This window comes from Phyllostomus discolor, chromosome 6 (genome assembly GCF_004126475.2).
Source record: "Phyllostomus discolor isolate MPI-MPIP mPhyDis1 chromosome 6, mPhyDis1.pri.v3, whole genome shotgun sequence".
Taxonomy (NCBI): Eukaryota; Metazoa; Chordata; class Mammalia; order Chiroptera; family Phyllostomidae; genus Phyllostomus; species Phyllostomus discolor.
The window spans coordinates 29,351,742-29,375,385 of record NC_040908.2 but is presented as its reverse complement, the minus strand read 5'-3'; the positions used below and the strand labels follow the sequence as shown (position 1 = coordinate 29,375,385).

At 39.5% G+C, this 23,644-nt stretch overlaps 1 protein-coding gene and 1 long non-coding RNA gene across 2 annotated transcripts; one reads left to right on the top strand and one right to left on the bottom strand.

Annotated features, from left to right (window-relative positions):
- The first annotated feature begins 8,263 nt into the window (after positions 1-8,263).
- On the top strand, positions 8,264-22,595 carry CALM2 (calmodulin 2). The gene is made up of 6 exons (XM_028515203.2): positions 8,264-8,363; positions 14,109-14,139; positions 20,463-20,606; positions 20,687-20,793; positions 21,122-21,257; positions 21,968-22,595. Exons 1-6 carry the CDS (start codon positions 8,361-8,363, stop codon positions 21,994-21,996), a joined length of 450 nt encoding a protein of 149 aa, XP_028371004.1. The 5' UTR covers positions 8,264-8,360; the 3' UTR covers positions 21,997-22,595.
- On the bottom strand, positions 10,527-14,613 carry LOC118501086. The gene is made up of 3 exons (XR_004903662.1): positions 14,602-14,613; positions 12,195-12,200; positions 10,527-10,664 (listed from the first exon to the last, which is right to left on the bottom strand). It is a non-coding gene; the product is annotated as an uncharacterized LOC118501086 (long non-coding RNA).
- Positions 22,596-23,644: the final 1,049 nt, after the last annotated feature.

Here is a 23,644-nt window from a genome sequence, read left to right as displayed (position 1 = left end):
AGTTCAGCCAGACTTGGGTGACAGTGTACATAGAGGGAGGCACTTTTCAATGAGACCAGAATAAAAGGTAGCAGGTCTGGGTGGAGGATGATGGGCTCAGTTTTGGATGTGATGTTTCAGGGCCTGAAAGCCTCCAGGAGAAGTTGCCAGTAGACATTTTCAGGACTGCACGAGAGGATCCTGCCCTCGCTTCACTTTGCAGGTCCTTCCTGTGGCCCTCCTCCAGATGCACCCCTCCAAAGAGGGCCAAGGAGACTTCCCTACCTAGATTCCACACTCCTCCCACCCCCACTCAAGACTGCCTAAGTCCCCAGGATCACAAAACTCCTTGCTCAAATAGCACTGACCCTGCTTCCAGGGCCTGTATAGACTTCTTCCTCAGGTCCATTCTCTGGAGAGCAGCCCACATCTCTAAGGTGCACATCCCGAGATGCAGGCCTTTAGGGATGGTTGAGAGGCAGTTATTTGTGGGGCTATTGATGAAGCTAGGTTATGAGGACTAGTGTCCTCACATGTGAATGTGAGGCCCCTCAAAGTGTGAATAGAGCTAGGGGTGAGAAGAGAAACAGGTGGGCTCTGGGTGAGAGAATGGCTTCCTGACACTTCCATGATCTGGTGTGGAAATCCAAGATTCTAAAATTGACCGTGATCTTCCATGTTGTTATGAAAGCTTGTCAAGGTAGGAGGATAGAATATATTACATTTGTTTGTTAGCTTGATTTATAACTCTAACACATTTAATATATGCCATGTACACCTCCGTTTGTACTCTTAACTGAGCCCATAACGTTAGGGTTGGCCTGAGTAGCTGAAAATACTGATCAGGGGTTTAGGAGAGACCATACGTCTGGCCATCCATATTTGGAGCCACTAGCACAGAACCAATGCTGTGGGAATGGGAAGAGTGCCCAGGGCAGGTGCTGAAAGTCACAAGAGAATAGAACCACACTATTCTCACACTGCAGGCACACTAGTTTTTAAGCAACAGGTGAAGGAGCCAGTGAAAGAACCTCAGAAAAAAACAAGAGATGTCCAGTTAGGAAGGAGAAATGCTGGCAGAGGGACACTTCAGAAGCCAAGTAGAATGTTTCAAGAGGAATGGAATGGTCAACCACGTGACCAATGTATGTAAAATGATCAGCATGGTTCCCGGCCCATGGTAAGCACCCAATAACCAGTGGCTGTGAATTGTGGTGATGATGATGCTGTTGATGGAAGTGGTAATGATGTACCTTCTTTTATGCATCTATTCCCTTTCCCCTTTCTTCACCTCTACTCAAATTCTTATGGATCACATTCTCTAGGAAGTCTTCCTCTTGCCTGTTACCTTGTCCTCCTACATGTTCCCAGGGTCTCCTGTGCTCATTCTTATCATAGAACATTTATAGCACATAACAGTGTGCTGGTATTTATTTAATGAACTGTCACTGCTTCTATGGTGGCCCTGGTTTGTCTGTGACTGCTTTTAGCACAGAAAGTCCTGTCTGCCAGAAAATCCCTCAGTCCTAGACAAATCTAGATAAATGGTCACCCTAAATTGACATCTCAGGTTTTTTTTGAATGAGCAAATGAATGAATGGCAGATTGTCAATATCAAAGTTAATGACCCTCAACATTTCCTGTGTGTACATGAGCACGAGCCCAGTCAGGATGTCTGGAAGGTTCAGTTCTTTTCCTAAGCATGCTTCACCTCCCATTCAACTGAGGATGCTGCGGGCAAGACATTCTCATGACCTGGTTGGCTTCTTGTCCCAGCTCTGTTTTACCCCATAATCCTGGAAGAGGACGGTGTAACTTTCTCAACCAGGGCTCCTTACCCAAACCAAAGAATAAGAAAATGATTTGAGTACTATTTTCTCAATTCTCTCAAAGCTGACACATAACAAGTATCATTCTAGGAGAGAAGCTGATGTAATACTATCACTGCCTTAGGCATTTAGGGCTTAATTCTTTCACCTGTTGAGACTCACACAGGCCTTACAATCAAGAATGCCACTGTGATAGTCCTCTGCTCTTGTTCATTAGCACGACTGGCTGGAGGAGAAGATCTATGGGAAGAAAGTATCAAAGGATGGGACTTGTTCTGCAAATTGAGGAACTGAGGCCTGGAGAGGAAGTCCATTCTCATTTTCCCAAGAAAGCTATATGACTAAGGTAGAAAGCTATAAGATCTTACTGGCTGGGAGGGGAAGTAGAAAGCCAACCAGCTTGTCCTATGCTTTGATGTAGTGGTTGTCACCAACTTGGCTTCTCTGCTGGCAATGGCCAAAGTCAGGCTGCACTGGATGTCATCCCGTGGAAGACAAATGAGCTATAAATAAATTGGCTTGGAGCAGTCTCAAATGCACATAAACCACAATGGCTTTAAATATAAATCTTGACGTTTCCCTCCCTCATTTTCTTTCTCTTCTTGGAGAGGTCAGCAAGGAAGAGTCTGCAAGAGAGGCCTTACTGAAATCCGATCTAAGAAACCAGGAAGAAGATTTCTGTAATCTCTTTAACAGACATATTTCATTACCAAATATTTGTTTAAAACTTCCTTGATTCAACACATACATCTCTAAGTATGCACCTGTGTATTAGACTTAAGCTCCTGCTCGTTGTTATGCCTCAATTCTTTAAAAAAAATTCATTCTCTAGAGGAGGTGATTATTAATTTTGTCATTTAATTTCCCATCATTAAAAATATCATATGTAAAATCACTGGATACTGATGGGATAATGTGTAAAGAGGGAATATTTTTAGTGACGAAGCTGAAGGAAAGATTGTTGATGGCTGTTCCATCTGAGGAGGAATCAGAGACAAATTTGTGAGGAATACTTCGGAAATACTTGGGAGCTACAGGAATGCAGAGTATGTTATGATGGCCTTAGGGCTGTGTCTTGAGTTCAGATTCTGAAGCAGAGGTACCTACTTCTGCTTAATAACATTAAGCAAAATGTTAAATTCTGTATAAATAACATTCTTAATGGTATTTCACTTGTGGAATAATGTTAATTAACCTACTCCTTCCTCCCATGGCATCATTACATCACCATATTAGCAAGGACAATAGAAGCACAGGGTCTGAGTTTTCATTGAACAGTCAGTCATTCATCTGAAAGAAAGGTCACGAGGTTGCCAATACTAATTTAAAAAGCACTCATTTTATGTCTGATTTGCATGAATGACAGAAAGAAAATCCATCTCTGCCCTAGTAAAAGAAATATTTTTGAAGGCACTTAAAAATGTCTAACTTGGATAAAAGAGGTTGAATTCTACTGAAGCTTTACAGATGGGTGTAGATAGCCACTGGAAAAGGTCTCGGTTTTGCTGGTAGGACAATGCTCTGGAAGGAAACTTCTCAGAAGGAGTGATTTCACCTTGATGTGCTAAAAATGCTGTTTGCTAGGTTTCAAGGGTCTACATACCTGTGGTTTTTACTGGGAAATTCTAAGGACTTGATGTGGCCTAAGATGATTTTTTCTGGATGGTGGTTCTGCAAACAATCTTCTTGAAGAACTGCAGTTTGAACATAAAACCCCAGTTCCTTTTTACCTGCTCAGCGCCCTCTGCCATGCTCAGCTAGCTCCAGTAATGCCTAACCACTCCTTCGGGCCACACAACTACATGCCTCTGGGCCTTTGCTCTGTTTTTTTCTTTCATCTAGAATTTGCTTTCCTCTTCCTTCATGTCTTTCCACTTTTTCCTGCCCATTTACCATGTCAGGCTTAATTTAGAAGTCATCTTTAGGAATTCTTTTTGGAACCTCTGTGGTAAGTTAGGGTCCTCTCCTCTGTGCCTTGTGAGGCCCCTCTATGGTAAAAATTACATTATGCTCAAATTGAGTTTCACACTGCTTGTGTTCGCTATCCGCTTGTTAAATATTCCAGGTTATGGGCACCCTTGCTTATTTTGGGTGGGACCAAGAAGCTAATTAAAAAAGATTTGTGTTATAAAATACACATAAACTTTACCATCTTAACCATTCTTTTTTTAAAAGATTTTATTTATTTACTTTATAGAGAGAGGGGAAGGAAGGGAGAAAGAGGAAAGGAAAGATCAATGTGTGAGAGATACATCAATTGGATGCCTCTTACACACCCCCAACTGGGGACCTGGCCCACAACACAGGCACTTACCCTGACTGGGCATTGGACTGGTGACCTTTTGGTTTGCAGGCTGGCATTCAATCCACTGAGCCACACCAGCCAGGGCTTAGCCATTCTTAACTATACAGTTCAGTGGCACAGTGGCATAAATACATTCATAATGTTGTGCAACCATCACTACCATTCATCACCTCTTTTCATTTTTGTAAAACTGAAACTGTATACTCATTAAACAGTTACTCCCCATTCCTCCTGCCCCAGCCCCTGGCAACCATCCTTCTACCTTCTGTCTCTATGATTTTGATGATTCTAAGTACCTCATGTAAATGGAATCATACACTATTTGCTCTTTTTGTGGCTGGCTTATTTCGTGTTACAGCATATTATAAAACTTCCTCCATTTTTAGGGCTGAATAATATTCCATCATAACATATTTCCCCTATTCATTTATCCATTGATGGAAATTTGGGTTGCTGCCACATTTTAATTATCCTGAATAATACTGCTGTAAACATGAACATACCAGTATCTCTTTAAGATTCTGCTTTCAGGTTTTTTGGGTACACACCTAGAAGTGGAATTGCTGGATCAATGTGGTAATTCTGTTTTTAATATTTAAAGGAAATGCCACACTGATTTCCACAGTGGCTGAACTATTTTACACTTCCAACAACAGGGCACAAGGGTTCAGTTCCAAGGAGCTAACTTTCGTGTGGTTTTTAAAATGTCCGTTGAGAAGTGCTCTCCCTCCAGGAGCATGCCAGTGCCTTTCCCTTCCCTCACAGGCACTCATCTCCTAAACTCTAAGGGACCCCATGGGACTTGCAACCATGGGAGTTGCAACCAATGGGCAGTGACAGCTCATCCTAGGGTAACCCCTGGAACCTGTCTCCAAGGTCCCCTGTGTTGCTTCTTCTGTCCTAAGCCCTTGCTTGTTTCACTGTCCCAGCTTTAGGAAACATACTCTCAAAATCACCTGGATTGGCATGGTGAAATCTTTCTTGCACAAGGTCAAGAACCTACATATGGCAGGCTGGCGAGAGGCAGGCCATCTCTAGGCCCTGCCTCTAGAAAAAGTAATAAATTAAGAAATGAAATGTCCACTTAAATCTGAAAGATTAGACACCCAAAAGGGCAAATTCTTTTTTTAAAATATACTTTATTGATTATGTTATTACAGTTGTCCCATTTTCCCCTTTTCACTCCCCTCCACCCTGCATACCCCCTCCCACCCACATTCTCCCCCTTTAGTTCATGTCCATATGTCATAAGTTCTTTAGCTTCTACATTTCCCATACTATTCTTGCCCTCCCCCCATTTATTTTCTACCTACCATCTATGCTACTTATTCTCTGTACCTCTTCTCCCTCTCTCCTCTTCCCACTCCCCTGTTGATAACCCTCCCTGTGATCTCCATTTTGGTGGGTCTGTTCCTGTTCTAGTTGTTTGCTTACTTTGTTTTTGGTTTTGCTTTAGATGTGGGTTAATAATTGTGAGTTTGCTGTCCTTTTACTACACATGTTTTTTATATTCTTTTTCTTAGGTAAGTCCCTTTAACATTTCATATAGTAAGGGCTTGGTGATGATGAACTCCTTTAACTTGACGTTATCTGAGAAGCACTTCATCTGCCCTTCCATTCTAAATGAAAGCTTTGCTGGATAGAGGAATCTTGGATGTAGGTCCTTGCCTTTCATGACTTGGAATACTTCTTTCCAGCCCCTTCTTGCCTGTAAGGTCTCTTTTGAGAAATCAGCTGACAGTCTGATGGGAACTCCTTTGTAGGTAACTGTCTTCTTTTCCCTTGCAGCTTCTAGGATTCTCTCTTTCATTTTAATCTTGGATAATGTAATTGTGATGTGCCTTGGTGTGTTCCTCCTTGGGTCCAACTTCTTTGGGACTCTCTGAACTTCCTGGAAGCCTATTTCCTTTGCCAGAATGGGGAAGTTCTCCTTTATTATTTGTTCAAATAACTTTTCCACTTGTTGCTCTTCCTCTTCTCCTTCTGGTACCCCTATAATTCAGATGGTGTAACATTTAAAGATGTCTCAGAGGTTCCTAAGCCTCTCCTCATTTTTTCAAATTCTTGTTTCTTCATTCTTTTCTGATTGATTGTTTCTTTCTTCCTTCTGGTCCACTCCATTGATTTGAGTCCCTGTTTCCTTCCCATCACTGTTGGTTCCCTGTACATTTTCCTTTATTTCACTTAGTGTAGCCTTCATTTTTTCATCTAATTTGCAACCACATTCAACCAATTCTGTGAACATCCTGATTACCAGTGCTTTGAACTGTGCATCTGATTGGTTGGCTATCTCTTGGTCGCTTAGTCATATTTGTTCTGAAGCTTTGATCTGTTCTGTCATTTGTGCCATTTTTTTTTTGTCTTGACGCGCCTGTTACATAGTGAGGGGCAGAGCCTTAGGTATTCACCACCTCGATGCATTCTGACTCTGTATTTGGGGGAGGGGTCCAAGAGGGAATAATGGTGCTTGCTCCACTCTCTGCCAGATCTCAGTCCCTTTCACTGCTTCCCCCAAGCAAATTGGGCCCTTCTGGTGCTGATTCCCCAGGTGGGTGGGCTTGTGTATGTTCTAGGACCCTATGGGTCTCTCTAATGAACTCTCTTGTGAGGCTGGGAGTCTCTCTTAGTACCTCAACCCCTATAGGTGTTTTCAATTGGTATTTTGAGGCCTTATTTCCCTGCACTGGAGCCCTGGGTTGCATGGTCTGTCTTGCTCCCCAGTTTCACCTAGTTTATTTGGGCACGAATGTGGGACTGCCCGGTCAGCCAGCCGCCTTGTGTGCTGTGCCCCTCCACAATCCGCCGCCTTGCTGGGTTTGCCTGCTGCCACCTTGGGCCCAGGGTCCACCAGCCACAGCTTTTTTTGCCGAGATCACTCTCCATCTGGCCCCCACCCCCAACTCCGCCCCTCCTACAGGTTTGGATGAATGTGTCTATTTTAACTCCTTGGTTGTCAGACTTCCACACAGTTCAATTTTCTGTCAGTACTGTTTTTTTTTTCCTAAATTGTTGTTGTCCTTATTTTGGTTGTGCGAGGAGGCACAGTGCCGCTACCTACGCCTCCATCTTGGCCAAAAGTCTCGCAAATTTGTTTTAAGGGGAAGATATAGTATAGTGACAACTTGCTTGGTGCCTACCCCATGCCAGGTGCTTCAGCATTTTAGTCTAACCTTTACATAATTCTAATTTTTACAATAATCTTGTGAGGGGTATTATTACCTCCATTTTACAAATTAGGCTTAAAAATTAAATGACTCATCCAAGGTCATATAGATCTAAGGAAGTAGCTAGAACCCAATTATTCTACAGTATCAAGGGGCTATAGGGAGTGACTAATCTCTCAGAACCTCAGATACTGATTTTTGACTTTCTTTCCTGGTAAGTTAGCCCTGGCAAGAAAGGCGAAGGGTAAGTATAAATGGAAGATCTTTTCAGATTGGTCAACTGAGCAGCTGCATTTGCCCCTTCCCCAGATTTTCATGAGTTTTGTGAGGGACTGAAATGTGAAATGTGTGCCCTCCACGAGGTTGACATAGGAAGCTGAGAAGCTGAGAGTCAGGTAGGGGGTTTCCTGTGGTCTTTCAGCTTCATTATGCATTGGCTTAAGGTGCCTTCGTTTACCCGGATACAAGGGGCGGCAAACTGCGTGTGTGAGTGCAAGAGGGAAGGATGGGTGGGGGAGGGTTCTCCAGACAAGCGCAAGGGAACGGACTCTGCCGCCTGGCGCAGTTGCCAAGACAGCGCAGCTGAAGAAGCAACAGCAGAAGTAGCACCGCATCCCTGCGGCGGCCGCGGCGGTGGCTGCTGAGAGTCCGAGTGACGCATTGCAGGTACAAACCAGCCAATCAGAGGCTGGTTCAACGAATATCTGTATACGTCACTACGTCAATGCTCCTCCGCGCCGCAAAGTAGTGCCAAGAAGGCTAGACTCCACCGGCTTTTAAACGGCTCACTAGGGAATGAAACCCACTTACGTCATCTGTTTGTCCATTTTCCTTTATCCCTTGCATCGTCGATCAAATAACTGTGGATGATAAAGGGGTCTCAAAAAGAGTGGGGAGTTGGGGGGGGTGGGGGGTTGGCCGGGACTCGTTCGTGAGGTTCCGTTATCTGACGTGCGGCGGAGGGATCTGGCGGGGGGAGGTGTTTATGAGGCGCTGGGGGCGGAGGGGGAGAATTAGTCCGAGTGGAGCAAGCGAGCTGAGTGGTTGTGTGGTCGCGTCTCGGAGACCGGTAGCACTAGCAGCATGGTGAGTTCGTCGCTAAGCTGCCGGCGCTTGGCCTGTCGGGGAAAGAGGCTGAAGCAGATCGACCAAAGAAAGGGAACTTGCCTTCCTCAAACCCTCCAGAAATGGTCTTTGCCAGCGGGATGGCGCGAAAGAGGCTGGGGGGCCCGCGGCTGTTGTGTCGCAGGTGTCCCCACCACCCCCATTCTCCTCAGGGAGGTGTCCCCTAGGGTGTTGAAGGCCAGGTGTCTTGCCCGTGAGGCCGCAAGTTTTTCAGGGGCTTGGCTGGGTGAGGATGGATCCTGGGCAGGGGCAGCCCAGCACATTAGGGAGGCCAGCGAGTGTCAGGGTGCGGGGAGCGGGAGCGCCAAAGCCTTGGGTCGAGCATCTCTAAAGGTCAGCTCCGGGCCGGATTCAAAAGCCCAACGGACGGTTAGTGCCGGCGCCAGGAAGCGCCTTTGTCCGCTTGTGGCCGCCATGCGTCGATGGGGGCGGGAGGGAGTGCGCGAGACCCAGGCGAGCGCCGGCGCCGCCGTTTGCTCGCAGACCCCGTTGCTGAGGGTGGGGTGAAGGGGGGGGCGCGCGAGCGGGTGCAGCGCACTGTGTGGGCCAAACCCGCCAGGCGGGGAGCGGCTGTGGGGCGGGGCGGCAGGCTCCGGGCGCGGGGTCGGAGCCGCCGCCCGCTCTGCTCGTGCCCCAGCTGCTGCGCTGGCACCTGCAGGGCTGCGGAGGTTCCCTCGGCCACGGCTCTGCGGGGCCAGCCAGTTGGGGATGGGTGGGGGAGGGTGGCCTCGAGGGCTTCCCCTCCCCCTCCGGTGGCGAGGAGGAAGCTCGGTGACTGCCGATCTCTCCCCTCCATCTGGGCCCTGGGGCCTTTTCCCACCCTCCAGGCAGGACATTTAAAAAAATTTTAAGTGCCTTTGTTGTTTGAGGAAATGAGCTTTGTATGTGAATTAAGGCGCGTCTTCGCGGTACGCATCTTGTTAGAGAAACCTATCGGGTCCAGTTAGGGGCTGAAAGGCGTTTCCTGTCTACCACCTATGGAAAGAAAGCAAGCTCCTGGGTGACTGTCGTGGAAGTTCGTCTTAATTCTCATGTAACACCTGGAAGGATGCTTTTGTAAAGGGCCCGCTGAGTATATCCTATTTTTGAGCAATCACGTGCACTCCGTAATGTCAAGGAACCACGGTCACACACATTTCCCCCCTCCAGTCCCCTTGGAAATTGTTCGTATTTCTGTACAGAAGTTGCCAGATCGTCTTAACGTGCAGTCCAATTCATTTGTACCAAAATAGGTTGTCAAGTACTGTAGTGTGGTAGAAGAGTATTTTGGGGGTAGGGAATTTTAAAAATCATTTTCCTGTCACTTGAGACCAGAACTTGATAATGTAAAAAAAAAAAAATCTGACGAGGGCGGTAATTTGCAATACTTATTTTGTGGTTCCTTCTGCCAAGTAATTACAGCGATGGGTGTGTCCAGGAGGTAAGGTGACATCTTAAACAAGAGTTGAAAATCCTTGCCAACTGAAACCTCCAGCCTGTATGGGTGTGGGGAGAGGACTTCACCTTGGTTAAATTAGGGTTCATTTTAAGTTTGATGCATTCTATATTGATGTTTTTATTTTCTGAATTTGAATATGCTGGTTGAATTTACTCTCAGGTGAAAGTGTGTATTATAGGCATGTAATCTGAGTTCTGAATTGAGATGTAAATTTTAAAATGCTTTTAAATGAAGATTTTTTCAGTCCGATTGGATCAAAAACTGGAATGGGTTTTTTCCTTGGTGATAGGTAGTTTATCTATGCTTTGCCCCAGTGACAAACTTTTGTCGTTACTGTTTGCATCGTTGATGGCTTGAAGTTTTTTGGTTTGTTTCCTAAATTGATGACCTAACAGTCATCGTTAATTATTTGATTTGGAAATTGTCTTCAGGTAACTTCTTAATAATAAGACTTGGAGATTTAAAATTAGAACTCGGTCAAATTTAAGAATAAAAACGTTTATATGAAAGTGGATTAAGATTGCTCACATAGCTCTTGGGTTTACATGTAGTTGGTACCTGCTCTTTGAAAGGGGGGTTGCTCTAAGAAGACTTGAAGGGGGTCTTTAAATAAATAAAAGATATGAAGAGGTAGAAAATTTGTCACTTGTTTACATCATTATTCCATCAAACTGCAAGGACATCTATTTTTGTTAGATTGAGGAAATTCACTATGGCTCTATTAAAATACAGGAAGTTCTAGATTAAGCTAGAATGATCAAATCAGGCCTTTGGTAAAGTTCCTAATTCTTACGAAGTAATTTGTTAGTTTTCCTTTAGTCCAACTAACAGTAAGTACAGTTAGTTCCTGATACAATTACTGAACTAATTTAGAGACTGCTTTTGATGTAGGTAAAACAAATACCTTGATTTCTGAAACTGTAGGAAAATTTTACTTATGGAGCCTGTGTTGTATCTGTGTAGTGCTTGGAAGAAAGAGGAACGAATGAAGGATAGAAATTTATGTTCCACTTCAAGGTTATGGACTCACCCATTCAGATAAGAATTTTGGATGATTTGTGTACTGCCTTTCACTAGATAAGCTCCAAGAGTATTCATACCTACTTTTGAATGCCATTTAGGAAATATTTAATAGGTACATAATGCATTCACTTCAAGTCACCCGTGCTTTATATTAGCGTTTCTCAGTGTTTACAACTGACCTGAGGTTTTGACCCTGAGGGTATACTAATGCCTGGAAGATTTCTCTGGCATGACAAAAGCAGTAGGAAGAATGAAATGAATTGTAGAAAAAAAGGGAGTGAGAACTAGTTATCTCTCTGGTGAATTATTCCTCACTTTACTGAGATAAACACACATGTTAATGAGCTTGAGTTTTCCCAAAAGTATAATTCTTCTAGTTCTTCTAAGTAAGAAAATGTCACTCTCCATAGTCAGAAGTAACCAAATATATTTGATGTAGTTGGAAAAGGTTTACAAGTTAGAGTGCTAGGGAGTATTGTGTTCCTGCTTTTAGTAGGCAGGCTTTGATCTGATTATTGCTGGTATAAAGTTTATTCTAAAACCTTGAGCTCTGGATTAGTAGTAAATATGATTTTTTTTCTAAATTTCTCAAAATACTTCAAGCAAAAACAACACGGTCCTTTTTATGTTATGTGAGTATCTTAGGCTCCCATGTGCTTAGTTTATTCCTTGAAGTTCATTTGTGACTTTTTCTAAGATTTGCATTTGCATGGAGGTGTGAGGAGCTGGGCAAGATGGTGTGAGGCCATTAAAATTGGACTTGGCTAAGCACAATTGAAAATTTTTTGTTTTCTTTTACAGCTGACATCCTTGTTTCTTCTCATATAAATGAACTTTCCCAAAATTTTCCCCCTACCATGTTTGGAGAACAAACCCAGTGCCTCCCTTTCTGCACATAGCCCATCAATCCTTCAGCTTTTACACATGCTGCAGGGCCTTCCGCATCTGCCCCTGGGCTGCAACTGGTGGTTTCATTTTGTGGAAATATATTTTCTCAACTTAAAGTTAAGATGAAACACAGTAGGTTTGTTGTAAAGGGCTTGATAATGCCGTGTGTGTTTACCTTCTCTGTGGAAGTTGAACTAGTTGGGTTAATAATTAACATTGTGGGTTCTTTGATTAGTAAATTTATATAAAATAATTATCACTGAGTTCTTTGGGCTAGCCCTTTACATAGTTTCTCATTTACTCTGTTCTGATATCCCTGTAAGGTCGGTATTATGTTACAGCTGAACTTGACTATGAGAGGTTGAGTAACATGTCCAAGGTCACACAGCTATTAAGTTGCAGAGTTAGTATTAAGATACTAGCCCAGTGATGACTCAAAAAACTATGCTCTTTCCTGCAGTGTACCATGTTGCCTTTCCTTCAGAAATGATAGAAATCTTGCAAAATGAAATCATACTAGAAGTAAATCTTCTATATGGCAAAGTATAACTGAGTGGATTTACTGGGCTTATTATTGCTAGGGAAAACAATCTATGGCTGATTTTATATCAAATACTGGAGATAATTTTTTATTTTATAAACTTCTGCATTTTAACTTAAATTATTGGCTCTTCAATTTTAAGTTATTAGGCTTTTGACTTTCCTTTTTAATTTTTTAAATAGAAACAAGTTCATTTTGCATTGAGGTCAGATCAGAATTGTTGAGCAGGGAAAGAAACTCATGCTTTTTGTTTCTCACATTTTCTCATGCTGTCACCTAGAGAACACGATGCTGTTCTACATTAAGGTGTTATCCTTTCCAGGGGTGTGTTCATTTAAAAAGAATGAAACTAGGCAGTGTTTATTCATTTTATACCAAAAAATGAATGGAATAATCATAGTGTATTTGATTTCATGTATATTAGAGAGGAGACTTAATTTCTCATCAGTGCTACCCAGAACCACAATAAGCAGTTGCTTCATGGGTAATGTATACTGATAAGCAATAAAATGTCCAAAGATGAAGGACACAGGAAGAACAAGAGTCTTGGTACTTTGCATATATCTTCATATATTATGGTGCTCTGAATTATGAACTTAAAGGCATTGGATATATCTAACACCTTAGTCTTTAATACTGACTCTGCTAGTTAACTAATTTTGTATTCCCACTCCCTGAAATTTAATCCGAGCCCCTTTTTCTCCATTTGTTAGGTAGGAGATAATAATACCATTATAGGGATAGTGTGAAGACTGAATAAGAACATCATATAAAGGGTTTTAGCAAATACCAGAACTTTTTTTTTTTTTTTTTTTTTTGTTAAGCAAAATCCAGTAACTTCTCCATGTGCTAAAGACATCACAGACCTTAGGCTCACTTTGGGATTTCAAAAGTCAAGAGAAAAAGGGTGGCTGGATTTACTTAACATTTGGTACATAATGTAGTTTAAATGTTCAGAATCCTGAATTCTCTGCATTCGCCTGGCAGGTGAGAAGAAGTAAAAACTGGTAGCTTTCATGTTTGCCCTCTCCAAGACAGCATGGATTTTAATCTTGTTAATGAAATTTTGCTTATTTTGAGGTTTGGAACATCACCTTTATGTCCAGATGATGTGTTGAACCACTTATAGGGGCAATTTTGAATATAGTCCTTGGGCATTATTTCTTGTTCAATGGAGATTTCTAGTAATATTGATTTATATCTACTAGATGAGGTGAGCTTAAGTTTAGGTATGCCAACTTTGCAAAAAGGAAACATCTATTGGATTCTGTCTTTACTTTAGAATGATAACTCCAATTAAACTTTTTAGTATGCCAGGTTTGCTCTTTATGTTTTTGTAAAATTTAGACTTTCAAGCATATTCTGAAATATTTTATCTTAAACTTGGGGTCAAGACAGCTTAGTTTTGATGGTAAATTAGATGTATGTATTTTCTCTCCAACCTATATGCTTGTTACTGGTACTAAGGAATGTTGAACTAAATGAAGTTTATGGTATGCTGAATCTTGAGAGTTTTGTTTATTTATGTATTAAAATTTTATTTATTTTTAGAGGATGGGTAAGGGATGGGGAGACACTTCCATTGGTTGCTTCTCTCACACACACCCCCAAGTGACCTGACCCCACAGCCCAGGCATGTGCCCTGACCAGGAATCAAACCAGAGGCCTTTCCTTTGGTTTTTCAGGACCCGTCCAACCCACTGAGCCACACCAGTCAGGGCTGAACCTGGAAAGTTTTAAGACTTGTTTTTGTAGCTGTTAATCTACTACATAGTTTCCAGTCACTTACCTGCTTATCTCTTTGATCTCTTTGTAGGCTGACCAGCTGACTGAAGAGCAGATTGCAGGTGAGGAATACATTGCCTGATAGTACCCATTGGCTTTTATTGTAAATTGAATAGCCAATCTCAAAATAAGATACTTGTATGAAAGAATTGACTTTGTTGTGTGTAGGAGATTGTAGCAAGGTGTAATACACTATAGTATTTGAACTTGCTTTGGCAAGTGAGATGGTAAACTTGCCTGAAAAAGGTGTAGGGCTAACTGTAACTGAAGACATGTATTTAGGCCGTGTGGATATATTTTGGAGCCTAGTGGTGGTCTTTGGCTTTTTTCTTTGTCATTGTTGAAGGTTATCTTACTCTAAAACATGAATTCTGGGCAGTTTTTAACACTGGAACTGCAGATCAGTCTCTACAAAAAATGAGGACCAAGTAGTGTTATAGTAAGTGACTTGATATGTAGAATCAGAAGATGAATGTTGAATTTATCCCAGTTTAAAGTAGCTAGTATTTTAACCTTAGAATTACATATATAGTCAGGAAATAACCATTTCTCCAATGAAAAACCTAGATCCAAAAAGACAGCATTCTGTTTTACATATTTAATTGTGTCTCACAAAGCAGTGACAGCTATTTGAGATGAGCTTCTTGAATCTGGTCTCTTTTGGTTTGCTATGGAAATATGTGAACTTGTTACATAAAAGCTGAAGTCATGTGTCTATGCCATACCAGTAAACATGTACTTTTGATTTTATTATTATACTTTGAGCTGTCTGGTTAACATCAAAATGTTGGAGAAACTTGCTAAAGGTTTTTTTTAATGCAATATTGAAATGTCTTTTGAACTATTCCTTTCCTTAGAGTAGGGGCTTGTTAACACAAGCATAAAGCAAGCAGTTTTAACTGTCACAATTTTCTTAGTAGTCAGGGAGTTAAAAGTACCCAAAATATAAAATCTTTTTTTTTTTTTTTTTTTAGATTTTCTTATATATATATGACATTTTCTTTCTAGGTTTTATGTATTTTTAGAGAGGGAGGGAGGAAGAGAAGAAAAGAAATATCAATGTGCAAGAGAAACATCAGTTGGTTGCTTCTTGCACACTCCCGTTTGGGGACCTGGCCTGCAACACAGGCACATGCGTGGACCAGGGATCCAGTGGACAACTTTTTGGTCTGCGGGACAGTGCCCAGCTCACAGAGCCATACCAGTCAGGGCTAACACTTTCTTCTAATGTTAGAGAAAACTGTGAGTTACCCAGATAGGACTCAGTGATATAGCCCATTTAAAGTAAGTCCTTCCCCATCCCCCATAAACAAAAATTTGGAAGAGCCAGAAATCACTAATTTCCTCAAATATTTATTGCAAATATCATTTGAAAGGACTATATAAAGTAGAAAGCTATTAGCATTAAGGACCAAAAGTAGCAGATTTTATTTTTACCATATGAATTTTATTTAAACCTGGGATTTGCTTTGTAGGTTTGGTAAATTGCATGCTTGAGTGTGTTAATGTAACCAAGCAGAGCTTCAGAAATAATTTCTTTGTTGGTTTATACCAGAGTTGTCAAACTCATTTTCACAGGGGGCCACATCAGCCTCAGCCTCATGGTTGCCTTCAAAGGGCCATATGTAATTTTAGGACTGTATAAATGTAACTACATAACAGTTAATCTGAGAGCTCAGCACTGTCACCCTGTATAAACAAGGTGGAGGGCCGGATTTGGCCTGCGGGCCTTGTGTTTGCCACCTGTGGTTTATACTATTGTTAAGTGTATCAATTAAATGGAAAATTAATTTCAAAATAGTTTTTTATATATCCTTCAGTAACTGACCTGGGCTATCTAATATTCTTAGTCTTTAAAAAATTTATTTTTAGAGGGGAAGGGAGGGAGAAAGAGATGGAAAGACACTGATGTGTTGCCTCTAGTAAACACCCCAACTGGGGACTGGGCTGGCAGCCTTTCATCTGCGGTGTGACACCCAACCAATTGAGCCACACTGGTCAGGGCTCTAGTCTTAAACTCTTACCTTGTCTTAATACATCAGGCCTTCCTCTCAGCCTTTCATTTCTTGGTGTTCCCAGTCAGTTAGTTATGTCTACTGGTACATAGCACAAAATGTTTACTTTAAGGGAGAAAATGTATCACTCAAGGTGCTCGTCACATAGGTGATGCTTATTACTGCCTTCCCAAATACACACGCTTCTTTAAAAAAAAGTTTGTGTCTGAAATATGAGGATCAGACTTCGGTGACTGATACAGCATTATTATCAAGAATAGTTGTAGTTCATTTGAACATTGCCTTTAAGGTAAATTCTGTCATTTAACTTCCATCATACAATTAAATTTCAACTGGTAGTGGAAGGAAAAAATCTGTTGTAGATTCTCTCCCTAACTCTGCCTTTTCCTAGGCTTTTAAAGATGTTCCTTGAACCCCAGGTTGTCTTTAGTGAACTTTTAGGTTGCAGGAACCTAAGCTTTTAATGCTACTTAAATAAAAACCCTGTGAGATAGGGGCTTTTTTTGTTTCTTGTGTTCCCAGTGCCTCCCACATAGTAAGGATTGAATAAGTTTTTCTTGAATGAATAAATTTTATTTTCAAAGAGGAGGAGAACACAAATAAATGTTCTAGAACACTACCTACCCTATCCTAAGAATTAATTGTGCCTGGTCCCAAAGTCCTTTCCTGAATTTGATATGTTTCAATGTCCACCTTTGAGGTAAACACAAATTTTGTCTTTATCTGGTGAATTGTAATCACTGGTGACCAGTAGCATATTAGTGTCTAAGACTTGTTAAAACACAAGCTTCATACATGTAATGCAACATTGAATATATACTAAGGTACACTTTAAGCTATTTTTATCTTTGTATCATCATTATTACAGATTTGTTTAGAAATTCTAATAGCAAATAATTTGGTCTAGAAGAAAAGCATGCTGTTGTTTAGGTAGAGTTACTAGAATTGTTTACATTACTTTCTCTTAAAGAACAATCCAGAACAGTCTAGTATGATACCATTAACACGTTAATTTTGACTCTGCCACAATTTCAGTAATTGTTGACATGTAGAGGACAAATTTTAAAAATGTACAAGAATGTTTCTAAAGGAAATTAACTGTACTCAGTTTATAGCAACAATTCATAGTGCCAAAAAATGTATGTTACATGACCTGTAAAGGGATTCAGTTTGGCTTTCTAAATACATAGAGGTTAATTTAGGCACAACTACAGTGAATTTGGAGGAGGTCCTATCAGTTGTTGAAGACAGCTGTTCTGTGTGATAGTCGGGACCTGTTGTTTTCTTACCTTGTGTTTAGGTTTTGACTCCTGTTTTTATATTTGAAGTCATTCTTGGGAATTACTGGTTAGAATGACATGCTCCTACATATGAAGATTATACTAGTTCGAAAGTATAGGTGGTAAGCTGTAAAGGCAGGTGAATTTAAATTGTATTTTTGAGTTTATCCTTTCAAGGAATTTTTACAGGTGTTTCTGGCTCTGTAGTGTAAAAATAAAATAGAAATTTGGAATAAACCTTGACATTTAAAATATTTTTATTCCTTTCTCATATCAATCAACTGCATTGTTACAGCATAGGTAAAATTTTATTTTCTGCTTTTCACTTTTTTTCAGCAAACATTTTAATAGTTTTTAGATGTTAAAATGTTGAAATTTAGAACACATGTAAGTTAACATCATGCATCTTGTAGAATTTGTCTTTAAGGTAAATCATATAGTAAAAGGATAATAACTGGTTACACATTCAGAATTTTGAACATAATGGTGGTGGTAAATGATCCTTGTGGCTTAGCATTACAGCAGAGAATGTAATGTAAACAAATATAACTCTCTAAGTACTTTTAATTTTCTTGTAGACTAAGTTAGTAGGTAGTAGATGCTATGTGTTAAAACCCTAATGGTTTGTATATTTTTAGACAATATTTCTACATCACGTTTTTAAAAAAAATTTAAGATGGAAATCTGTTGAATTCTGCTATTTGTGGGATTTGTTTATTTTTGTCATTGGATTGGTCTAGAGTAGATTCGATGCGTAGCTTCTGGTATCAGATGAGTTCCTCTGAAAACAAGTATGTTTAAACAGAATGAAACTGTGTGTTACTATTGAATGTAGCAAACTACAACTATTCAGTGATACCTGATCTAAAAACTAAACAATACAAAAATTTTAAGCAGAAGAAAGGAACACAGTAATCCAAAAAAGGTAAATAGGACCCAAGTAGTTGTGAGGGTAATTTTAAATAAAGAACCCAGTTTGCAGGGTTATCATAATTGTCTGGGCAAAAGGTGATGGGGCCATAAACCAAATTATTGGTTGTAGTGATGAAGAAGAATCCAGTAGTATTTAAATAATACCAGAGTTCTACAGGACTTGTTGATGGATTTTTAGGAGGAAAGAGGTTAAATGGCTTTTGCTTATGTTCCTAGGGGAACGTAGAATTCATTTTCCTAAGTTTTGCTGGAGGTCATCCAGGGGAGATGTCTGCCTGTAGGAAGTCAGAAATAAAGGGTAATATGTTATAGAGAAAGATGAGTATACTAAGATAAGAAATCTTTGTTATAAGTGGGCATAGATAAAATGGCTAAGGAAAGAAGAAAGAATAACAAAGTTGGTCATATCTACTTGTAAGAGAGACAATTAGGAGCCAAGAGCCTTTGGCATGGTTAAGGTGAGATGTAAACTAAAGTAATATTGTGGAGGCCAAGAGAAGTTTGAGGGGGGTTTTAGTGTAGTTTGGATACTGCAGGAAAAGGAGATCATCTTTTTCTTAGCATTCATTAAGTATTTACTTGCCATAGTTCTGAGTGCTTAACATGTAGTGATTAAGTTCATAAAGTTAGAAAGTTGGTACAGTTATCCCTGTTTAACAAAAAAATGAGCACCCTGAGGCAGAAAAGTTTTAGGAACTTAGTTTGCCTGAGGTAAGTAGCAGAGCTGGGATTTTTAACTCCAGCAGTTTTGAGTACCAAAGGCTGGTTAGAGTTCTGTGCTTTATGGCCTCACATACGGAAACGTACTTGGATTGGGCAGCTCCGTCATTCTTGGTGAACTTAGCATTGTCAGCTGATGAGCTGGAGCTGGAAGCAGTTTTAATTGTCGATTGATAGAGAAGAAATGGGTATGAGTACTCCATCCAATGGAGTATTGGTGACTTCCAGAATTTGGCACTTAAAATATAACTAAGTTTTGAGTTTAGTTTTAGGCTAAGAGGCATAAGGCAATTAAATAAGTTAATGGCAAAATCAGTAGAAGGAATGATTGAGTCCAGGAAAGAGATTATGAGAAATGAAACTGGGAGGTATATGAATTTGAGCAAGGATAGACAGGCAGGGCATAAATAATAGACTTGGAAGGGCACACCATTTCTTAAACATGTATCAGGTACATAATTTTAAATGGTCTGCATATGTTGGAAGAACTTATGTATGGCCTCTTGAACTTTGGAACTGCTTTTGTATTTGCTTGCTTATAGGGCCTAATACTTGGAAAGTACTAGGTTATCTTACTCATATGAACCTTGCACTACCAGATTTAATCTCTGCTTTAGTTTCTCTGTCTAAAAACGGTAAAGCTGGATATTGTGAACTGTCGCTCCAGCAGCATTACATGTAATCTAGTGGTGAAATAAAAACAACATAATTTTGTAAAAAGATCTTAGGCAATAATATATTTAACTCTTTTGCAAGTTTGGGGGTTTTATAATCTAAAGAAAGGTCTAAAATTATCAGTGTTCTCAGTAATACAGCTAAAACTGGCCATTCATGTCTTTGATCATCCATCCCATTGTTAACATCAGTACAGGTTATTTGGTGCTAGTCTCATCTGTCTACCAGAAAAGAAAGCTAGCCTACTGGGATATTGTTCTGAAGTTTCAAATTTTGGATTTTTAATTTAGTATTTGATAAAATAGACAATTGTAATTTGTTGAGGAATCCTCTAAATGTAAATAGTATAGTTGCTCTCTAGAGTAACTATAGAGCAACTATACTATTTTTCAGTTCTGAGTTGAGGGGTTAGATCTATAATTTTGAATTATGTTCCCAGAGCAGCGTTAACAGAAAATGGAGAGGTCAGTCATTTGGGGTTTTGATTCTTTTCTTCTTTAAACTCAAAATAATAATGGTCTAGATATTACAGCTCCTTGTAAGATTTTAGATGAAAAAACTCCCTAGTAGAGCATACATACTAATATATGATCAGCTAAAGATGTTCAAAATGCCTCAAGTCTTTCTCATCTGATCTTTCAGGAATTCAAATTCCTTTTCAGGTGCTACCTTCATATCTTTTAGAGCCCTTTATTAAGCAAGAGTTGATTAATTTCACTTAGGAGGTTAACCTGTATATTTGGATTGTGGTCTCTCAAACAGAATTCAAAGAAGCTTTTTCACTATTTGACAAGGATGGTGATGGGACTATTACAACAAAGGAATTGGGAACTGTAATGAGGTCTCTTGGGCAGAATCCTACAGAAGCGGAGTTACAGGACATGATTAATGAAGTAGATGCTGATGGTAAGTCTTTTTAATTTGGGGGGAAGTTGAAGTGACTATTAAATTCTATTGTAATGTTTTGACTAAACAAACCATTTCAGGTAATGGCACAATTGACTTCCCGGAATTTCTGACAATGATGGCAAGAAAAATGAAAGACACAGACAGTGAAGAAGAAATTAGAGAAGCATTCCGTGTGTTTGATAAGGTAGGGTTTCAGGGGCTGAATTTATTGAATTTGAATTTGAGGATGAAATGAGGATATAAATTCAGCATAAGCTTTTCCTAGTAACTTGGATATTGCATTAATGTGGTAAAGGGGCTGTATCGCTTGACTTTAGAGCTAAGAAATGGTGATTTTAATGTAGGATATCCTACTTGGCTTTCCTATATTGATGTTTAGTTCTTAGGTCAATTATTTGTAGATGCTCTTTAATTTGTATGGATTTCTAAAGTTTGTTTTTCTCCCTAATGTGAAGTTCAGTAAACTTATTAGACTTCCCTTTCAACTAGACATTTTATTGACTTTTTTCCAGGATGGCAATGGCTACATTAGTGCAGCAGAGCTTCGCCATGTGATGACAAACCTTGGAGAGAAGTTAACAGATGAAGAGGTTGATGAAATGATCAGGGAAGCAGATATTGATGGTGATGGTCAAGTAAACTATGAAGGTAAGTCTTTTACTTTTGCTACCTCATTTTATGCTTCTATTTTAAGTTTAGAAGTACTTGTTAGTTATCTGATAGGTCAAAATTAGTAGCTCCTCACCCCATTAAGATGCTAGAACAGTATATTTTCTAACCTTTTGCTCTTCAGAATGTTGTGTATACAGTAGGAAACATCCCTGTCACCTGAGAACATTTTAGAACTATTATCAGGTCCTACCCGTATACCTAGGAACTGCATTTAACAGGATTCCTAATGGGTGATTTTATATGCATTAAAGTTTGAGGGGTACTGTATTCCAAACTGCCTAAAACAATTTTTGTATAATATTCATGAGATAATTTGAAAGCTTCAGACTTTAATTTCAGTATCCTCAAAATGAAATTAAGGTAATTTTCTTCATTGAATTCCCTTCCTTAGATTTAGTCTGCAACTGTTTACATATGCTTCAGATTCAAAAGTATCATTTGTAATACTAAACTAAGAGCAAGAATGCTTTTTATTTACAACAGCTATCTAAAATGTTAATTAGGTTTATTTGTTAATTTGGTTTATGAAGTTCCAGCCTTGGCAGTAAGCTAGTTTTCCTCGGTACTTTATAATTTTGAGGAAAGAAAGGGGAATAGAGATTGCTCAGTGTTTCAGTAAATGTGATTGGTTTTGTCAAGTCTTGCCATTGACTGACTCAATTTTTTGTATATTTTTTCTTTTTCAGAGTTTGTACAAATGATGACAGCAAAGTGAAGACATTGTACAGAATGTGTTAAATTTCTTGTACAAAATTGTTTATTTGCCTTTTCTTTGTTTGTAACTTATCTGTAAAAGGTTTCCCCTACTGTCAAAAAATATGCATGTATAGTAATTAGGACTTCATTCCTCCATGTTTTCTTCCCCTATTGTCATTGTCCCAAAACCTTATTTTAGAAAATTGATCAAGTAACATGTTGCATGTGGCTTACTCTGGATATATCTAAGCCCTTCTGCACATCTAAACTTAGGAGGAGTTGGTCAAATGAGGGAACATCTGGGTTATGCCTTTTTTTAAGTAGTTTTCTTTAGGAACTGTCAGCATGTTGTTGTTGCAGTGTGGAGTTGTAACTCTGCGTGGACTATGGACAGTCAACAATATGTACTTAAAGTTGCACTATTGCAAAACGGGTGTATTATCCAGGTACTCGTACACTATTTTTTTGTACTGCTGGTCCTGTACCAGAAACATTTTCTTTTATTGTTACTTGCTTTTTAAACTTTGTTTAGCCACTTAAAATCTGCTTACGGCACAATTTGCCTCAGATCCATTCCAAGTTGTATATTTGTTTTCCAATAAAAAAAATTTTACCCAACTGTTGCTTTGAATCTGAGTCATTTGAGGTCAAATAATTTTGAGAATCAAATGTGCAGGTGGTTGGTTACTTGGTATAATTTAGATAAGTTTTTTTTTTTTTGAGTAGTCAAGATTGTGTTTGGTTTTTAAATTATACCTCCTTCAAAAAAGTTCAAGTGAAAGACTAAAAACCTTATGTAAATGTGCCTAGCATGGGAACTGGCATAAGGTAGATGTTTTACTGTTTTCATACCTTTTAAATATATTTTTCAACTTTTTGTCCATACTGACTTTAGCCATGCAGTGATAGTTTTAAATGTATGAAAAATACAATAATCTAAATCTAGGGAGGAGGAAGGGGTATTATGTTTAACCTCTCTTTCCTAATGTTTTACTTACTGTGCTTTTTTAATTCTGCCACAAGGCAAAGGAGACTTACTTCAGTTGTGCCTGTCTATCTGCATTACGTTTTACCAAAAAAAAAAAAGTTTCTTTAGGAGTGGATTGGCAGTAGCTAAACATATTTGTTGTTGCTTCTAAACCAGTGCTTTCTTTATAATTTAAGGTCCTCAAAAGGTGATTAATTAGGGTTTTTTTTTTTTTTTTAGTACTTAATGAGAGATTCCACAGCAAACCAGGGGGTATAATTGTTAATTGATTATTATAGCCACAAGGTTTTTAATTTGCAGAGGATAATTTCATTTGGCAGGTTTCTACCCATCTTTGACTATTTTACTACCACTGTTACTCTACCTGAGAATAGAAAACTGGATGGTTAGTGAGGAAAAACAGTGATAGGTATGTTTCAGGTAGGACAGGGGATGTTAAAAGAATTGATGATCCTAATGGTACATTATGTTACTGCGTATTAGGCAAATCAATTAAGTAGGAAGATCTTCATTAGACGTAAAAGTTGAGTCAGAAGAAAGGCCGGCCAGGGTATTTGGTGGAAGAAGATTCATATGTCTGGCTCTTCGAGGCACCTGAGCTTTGATATTTTATTGCAATGACTCATATTACTGCTGTGTGTAAACTTGAAGAGGTCACTATAAATCCTCAGTTATCTTA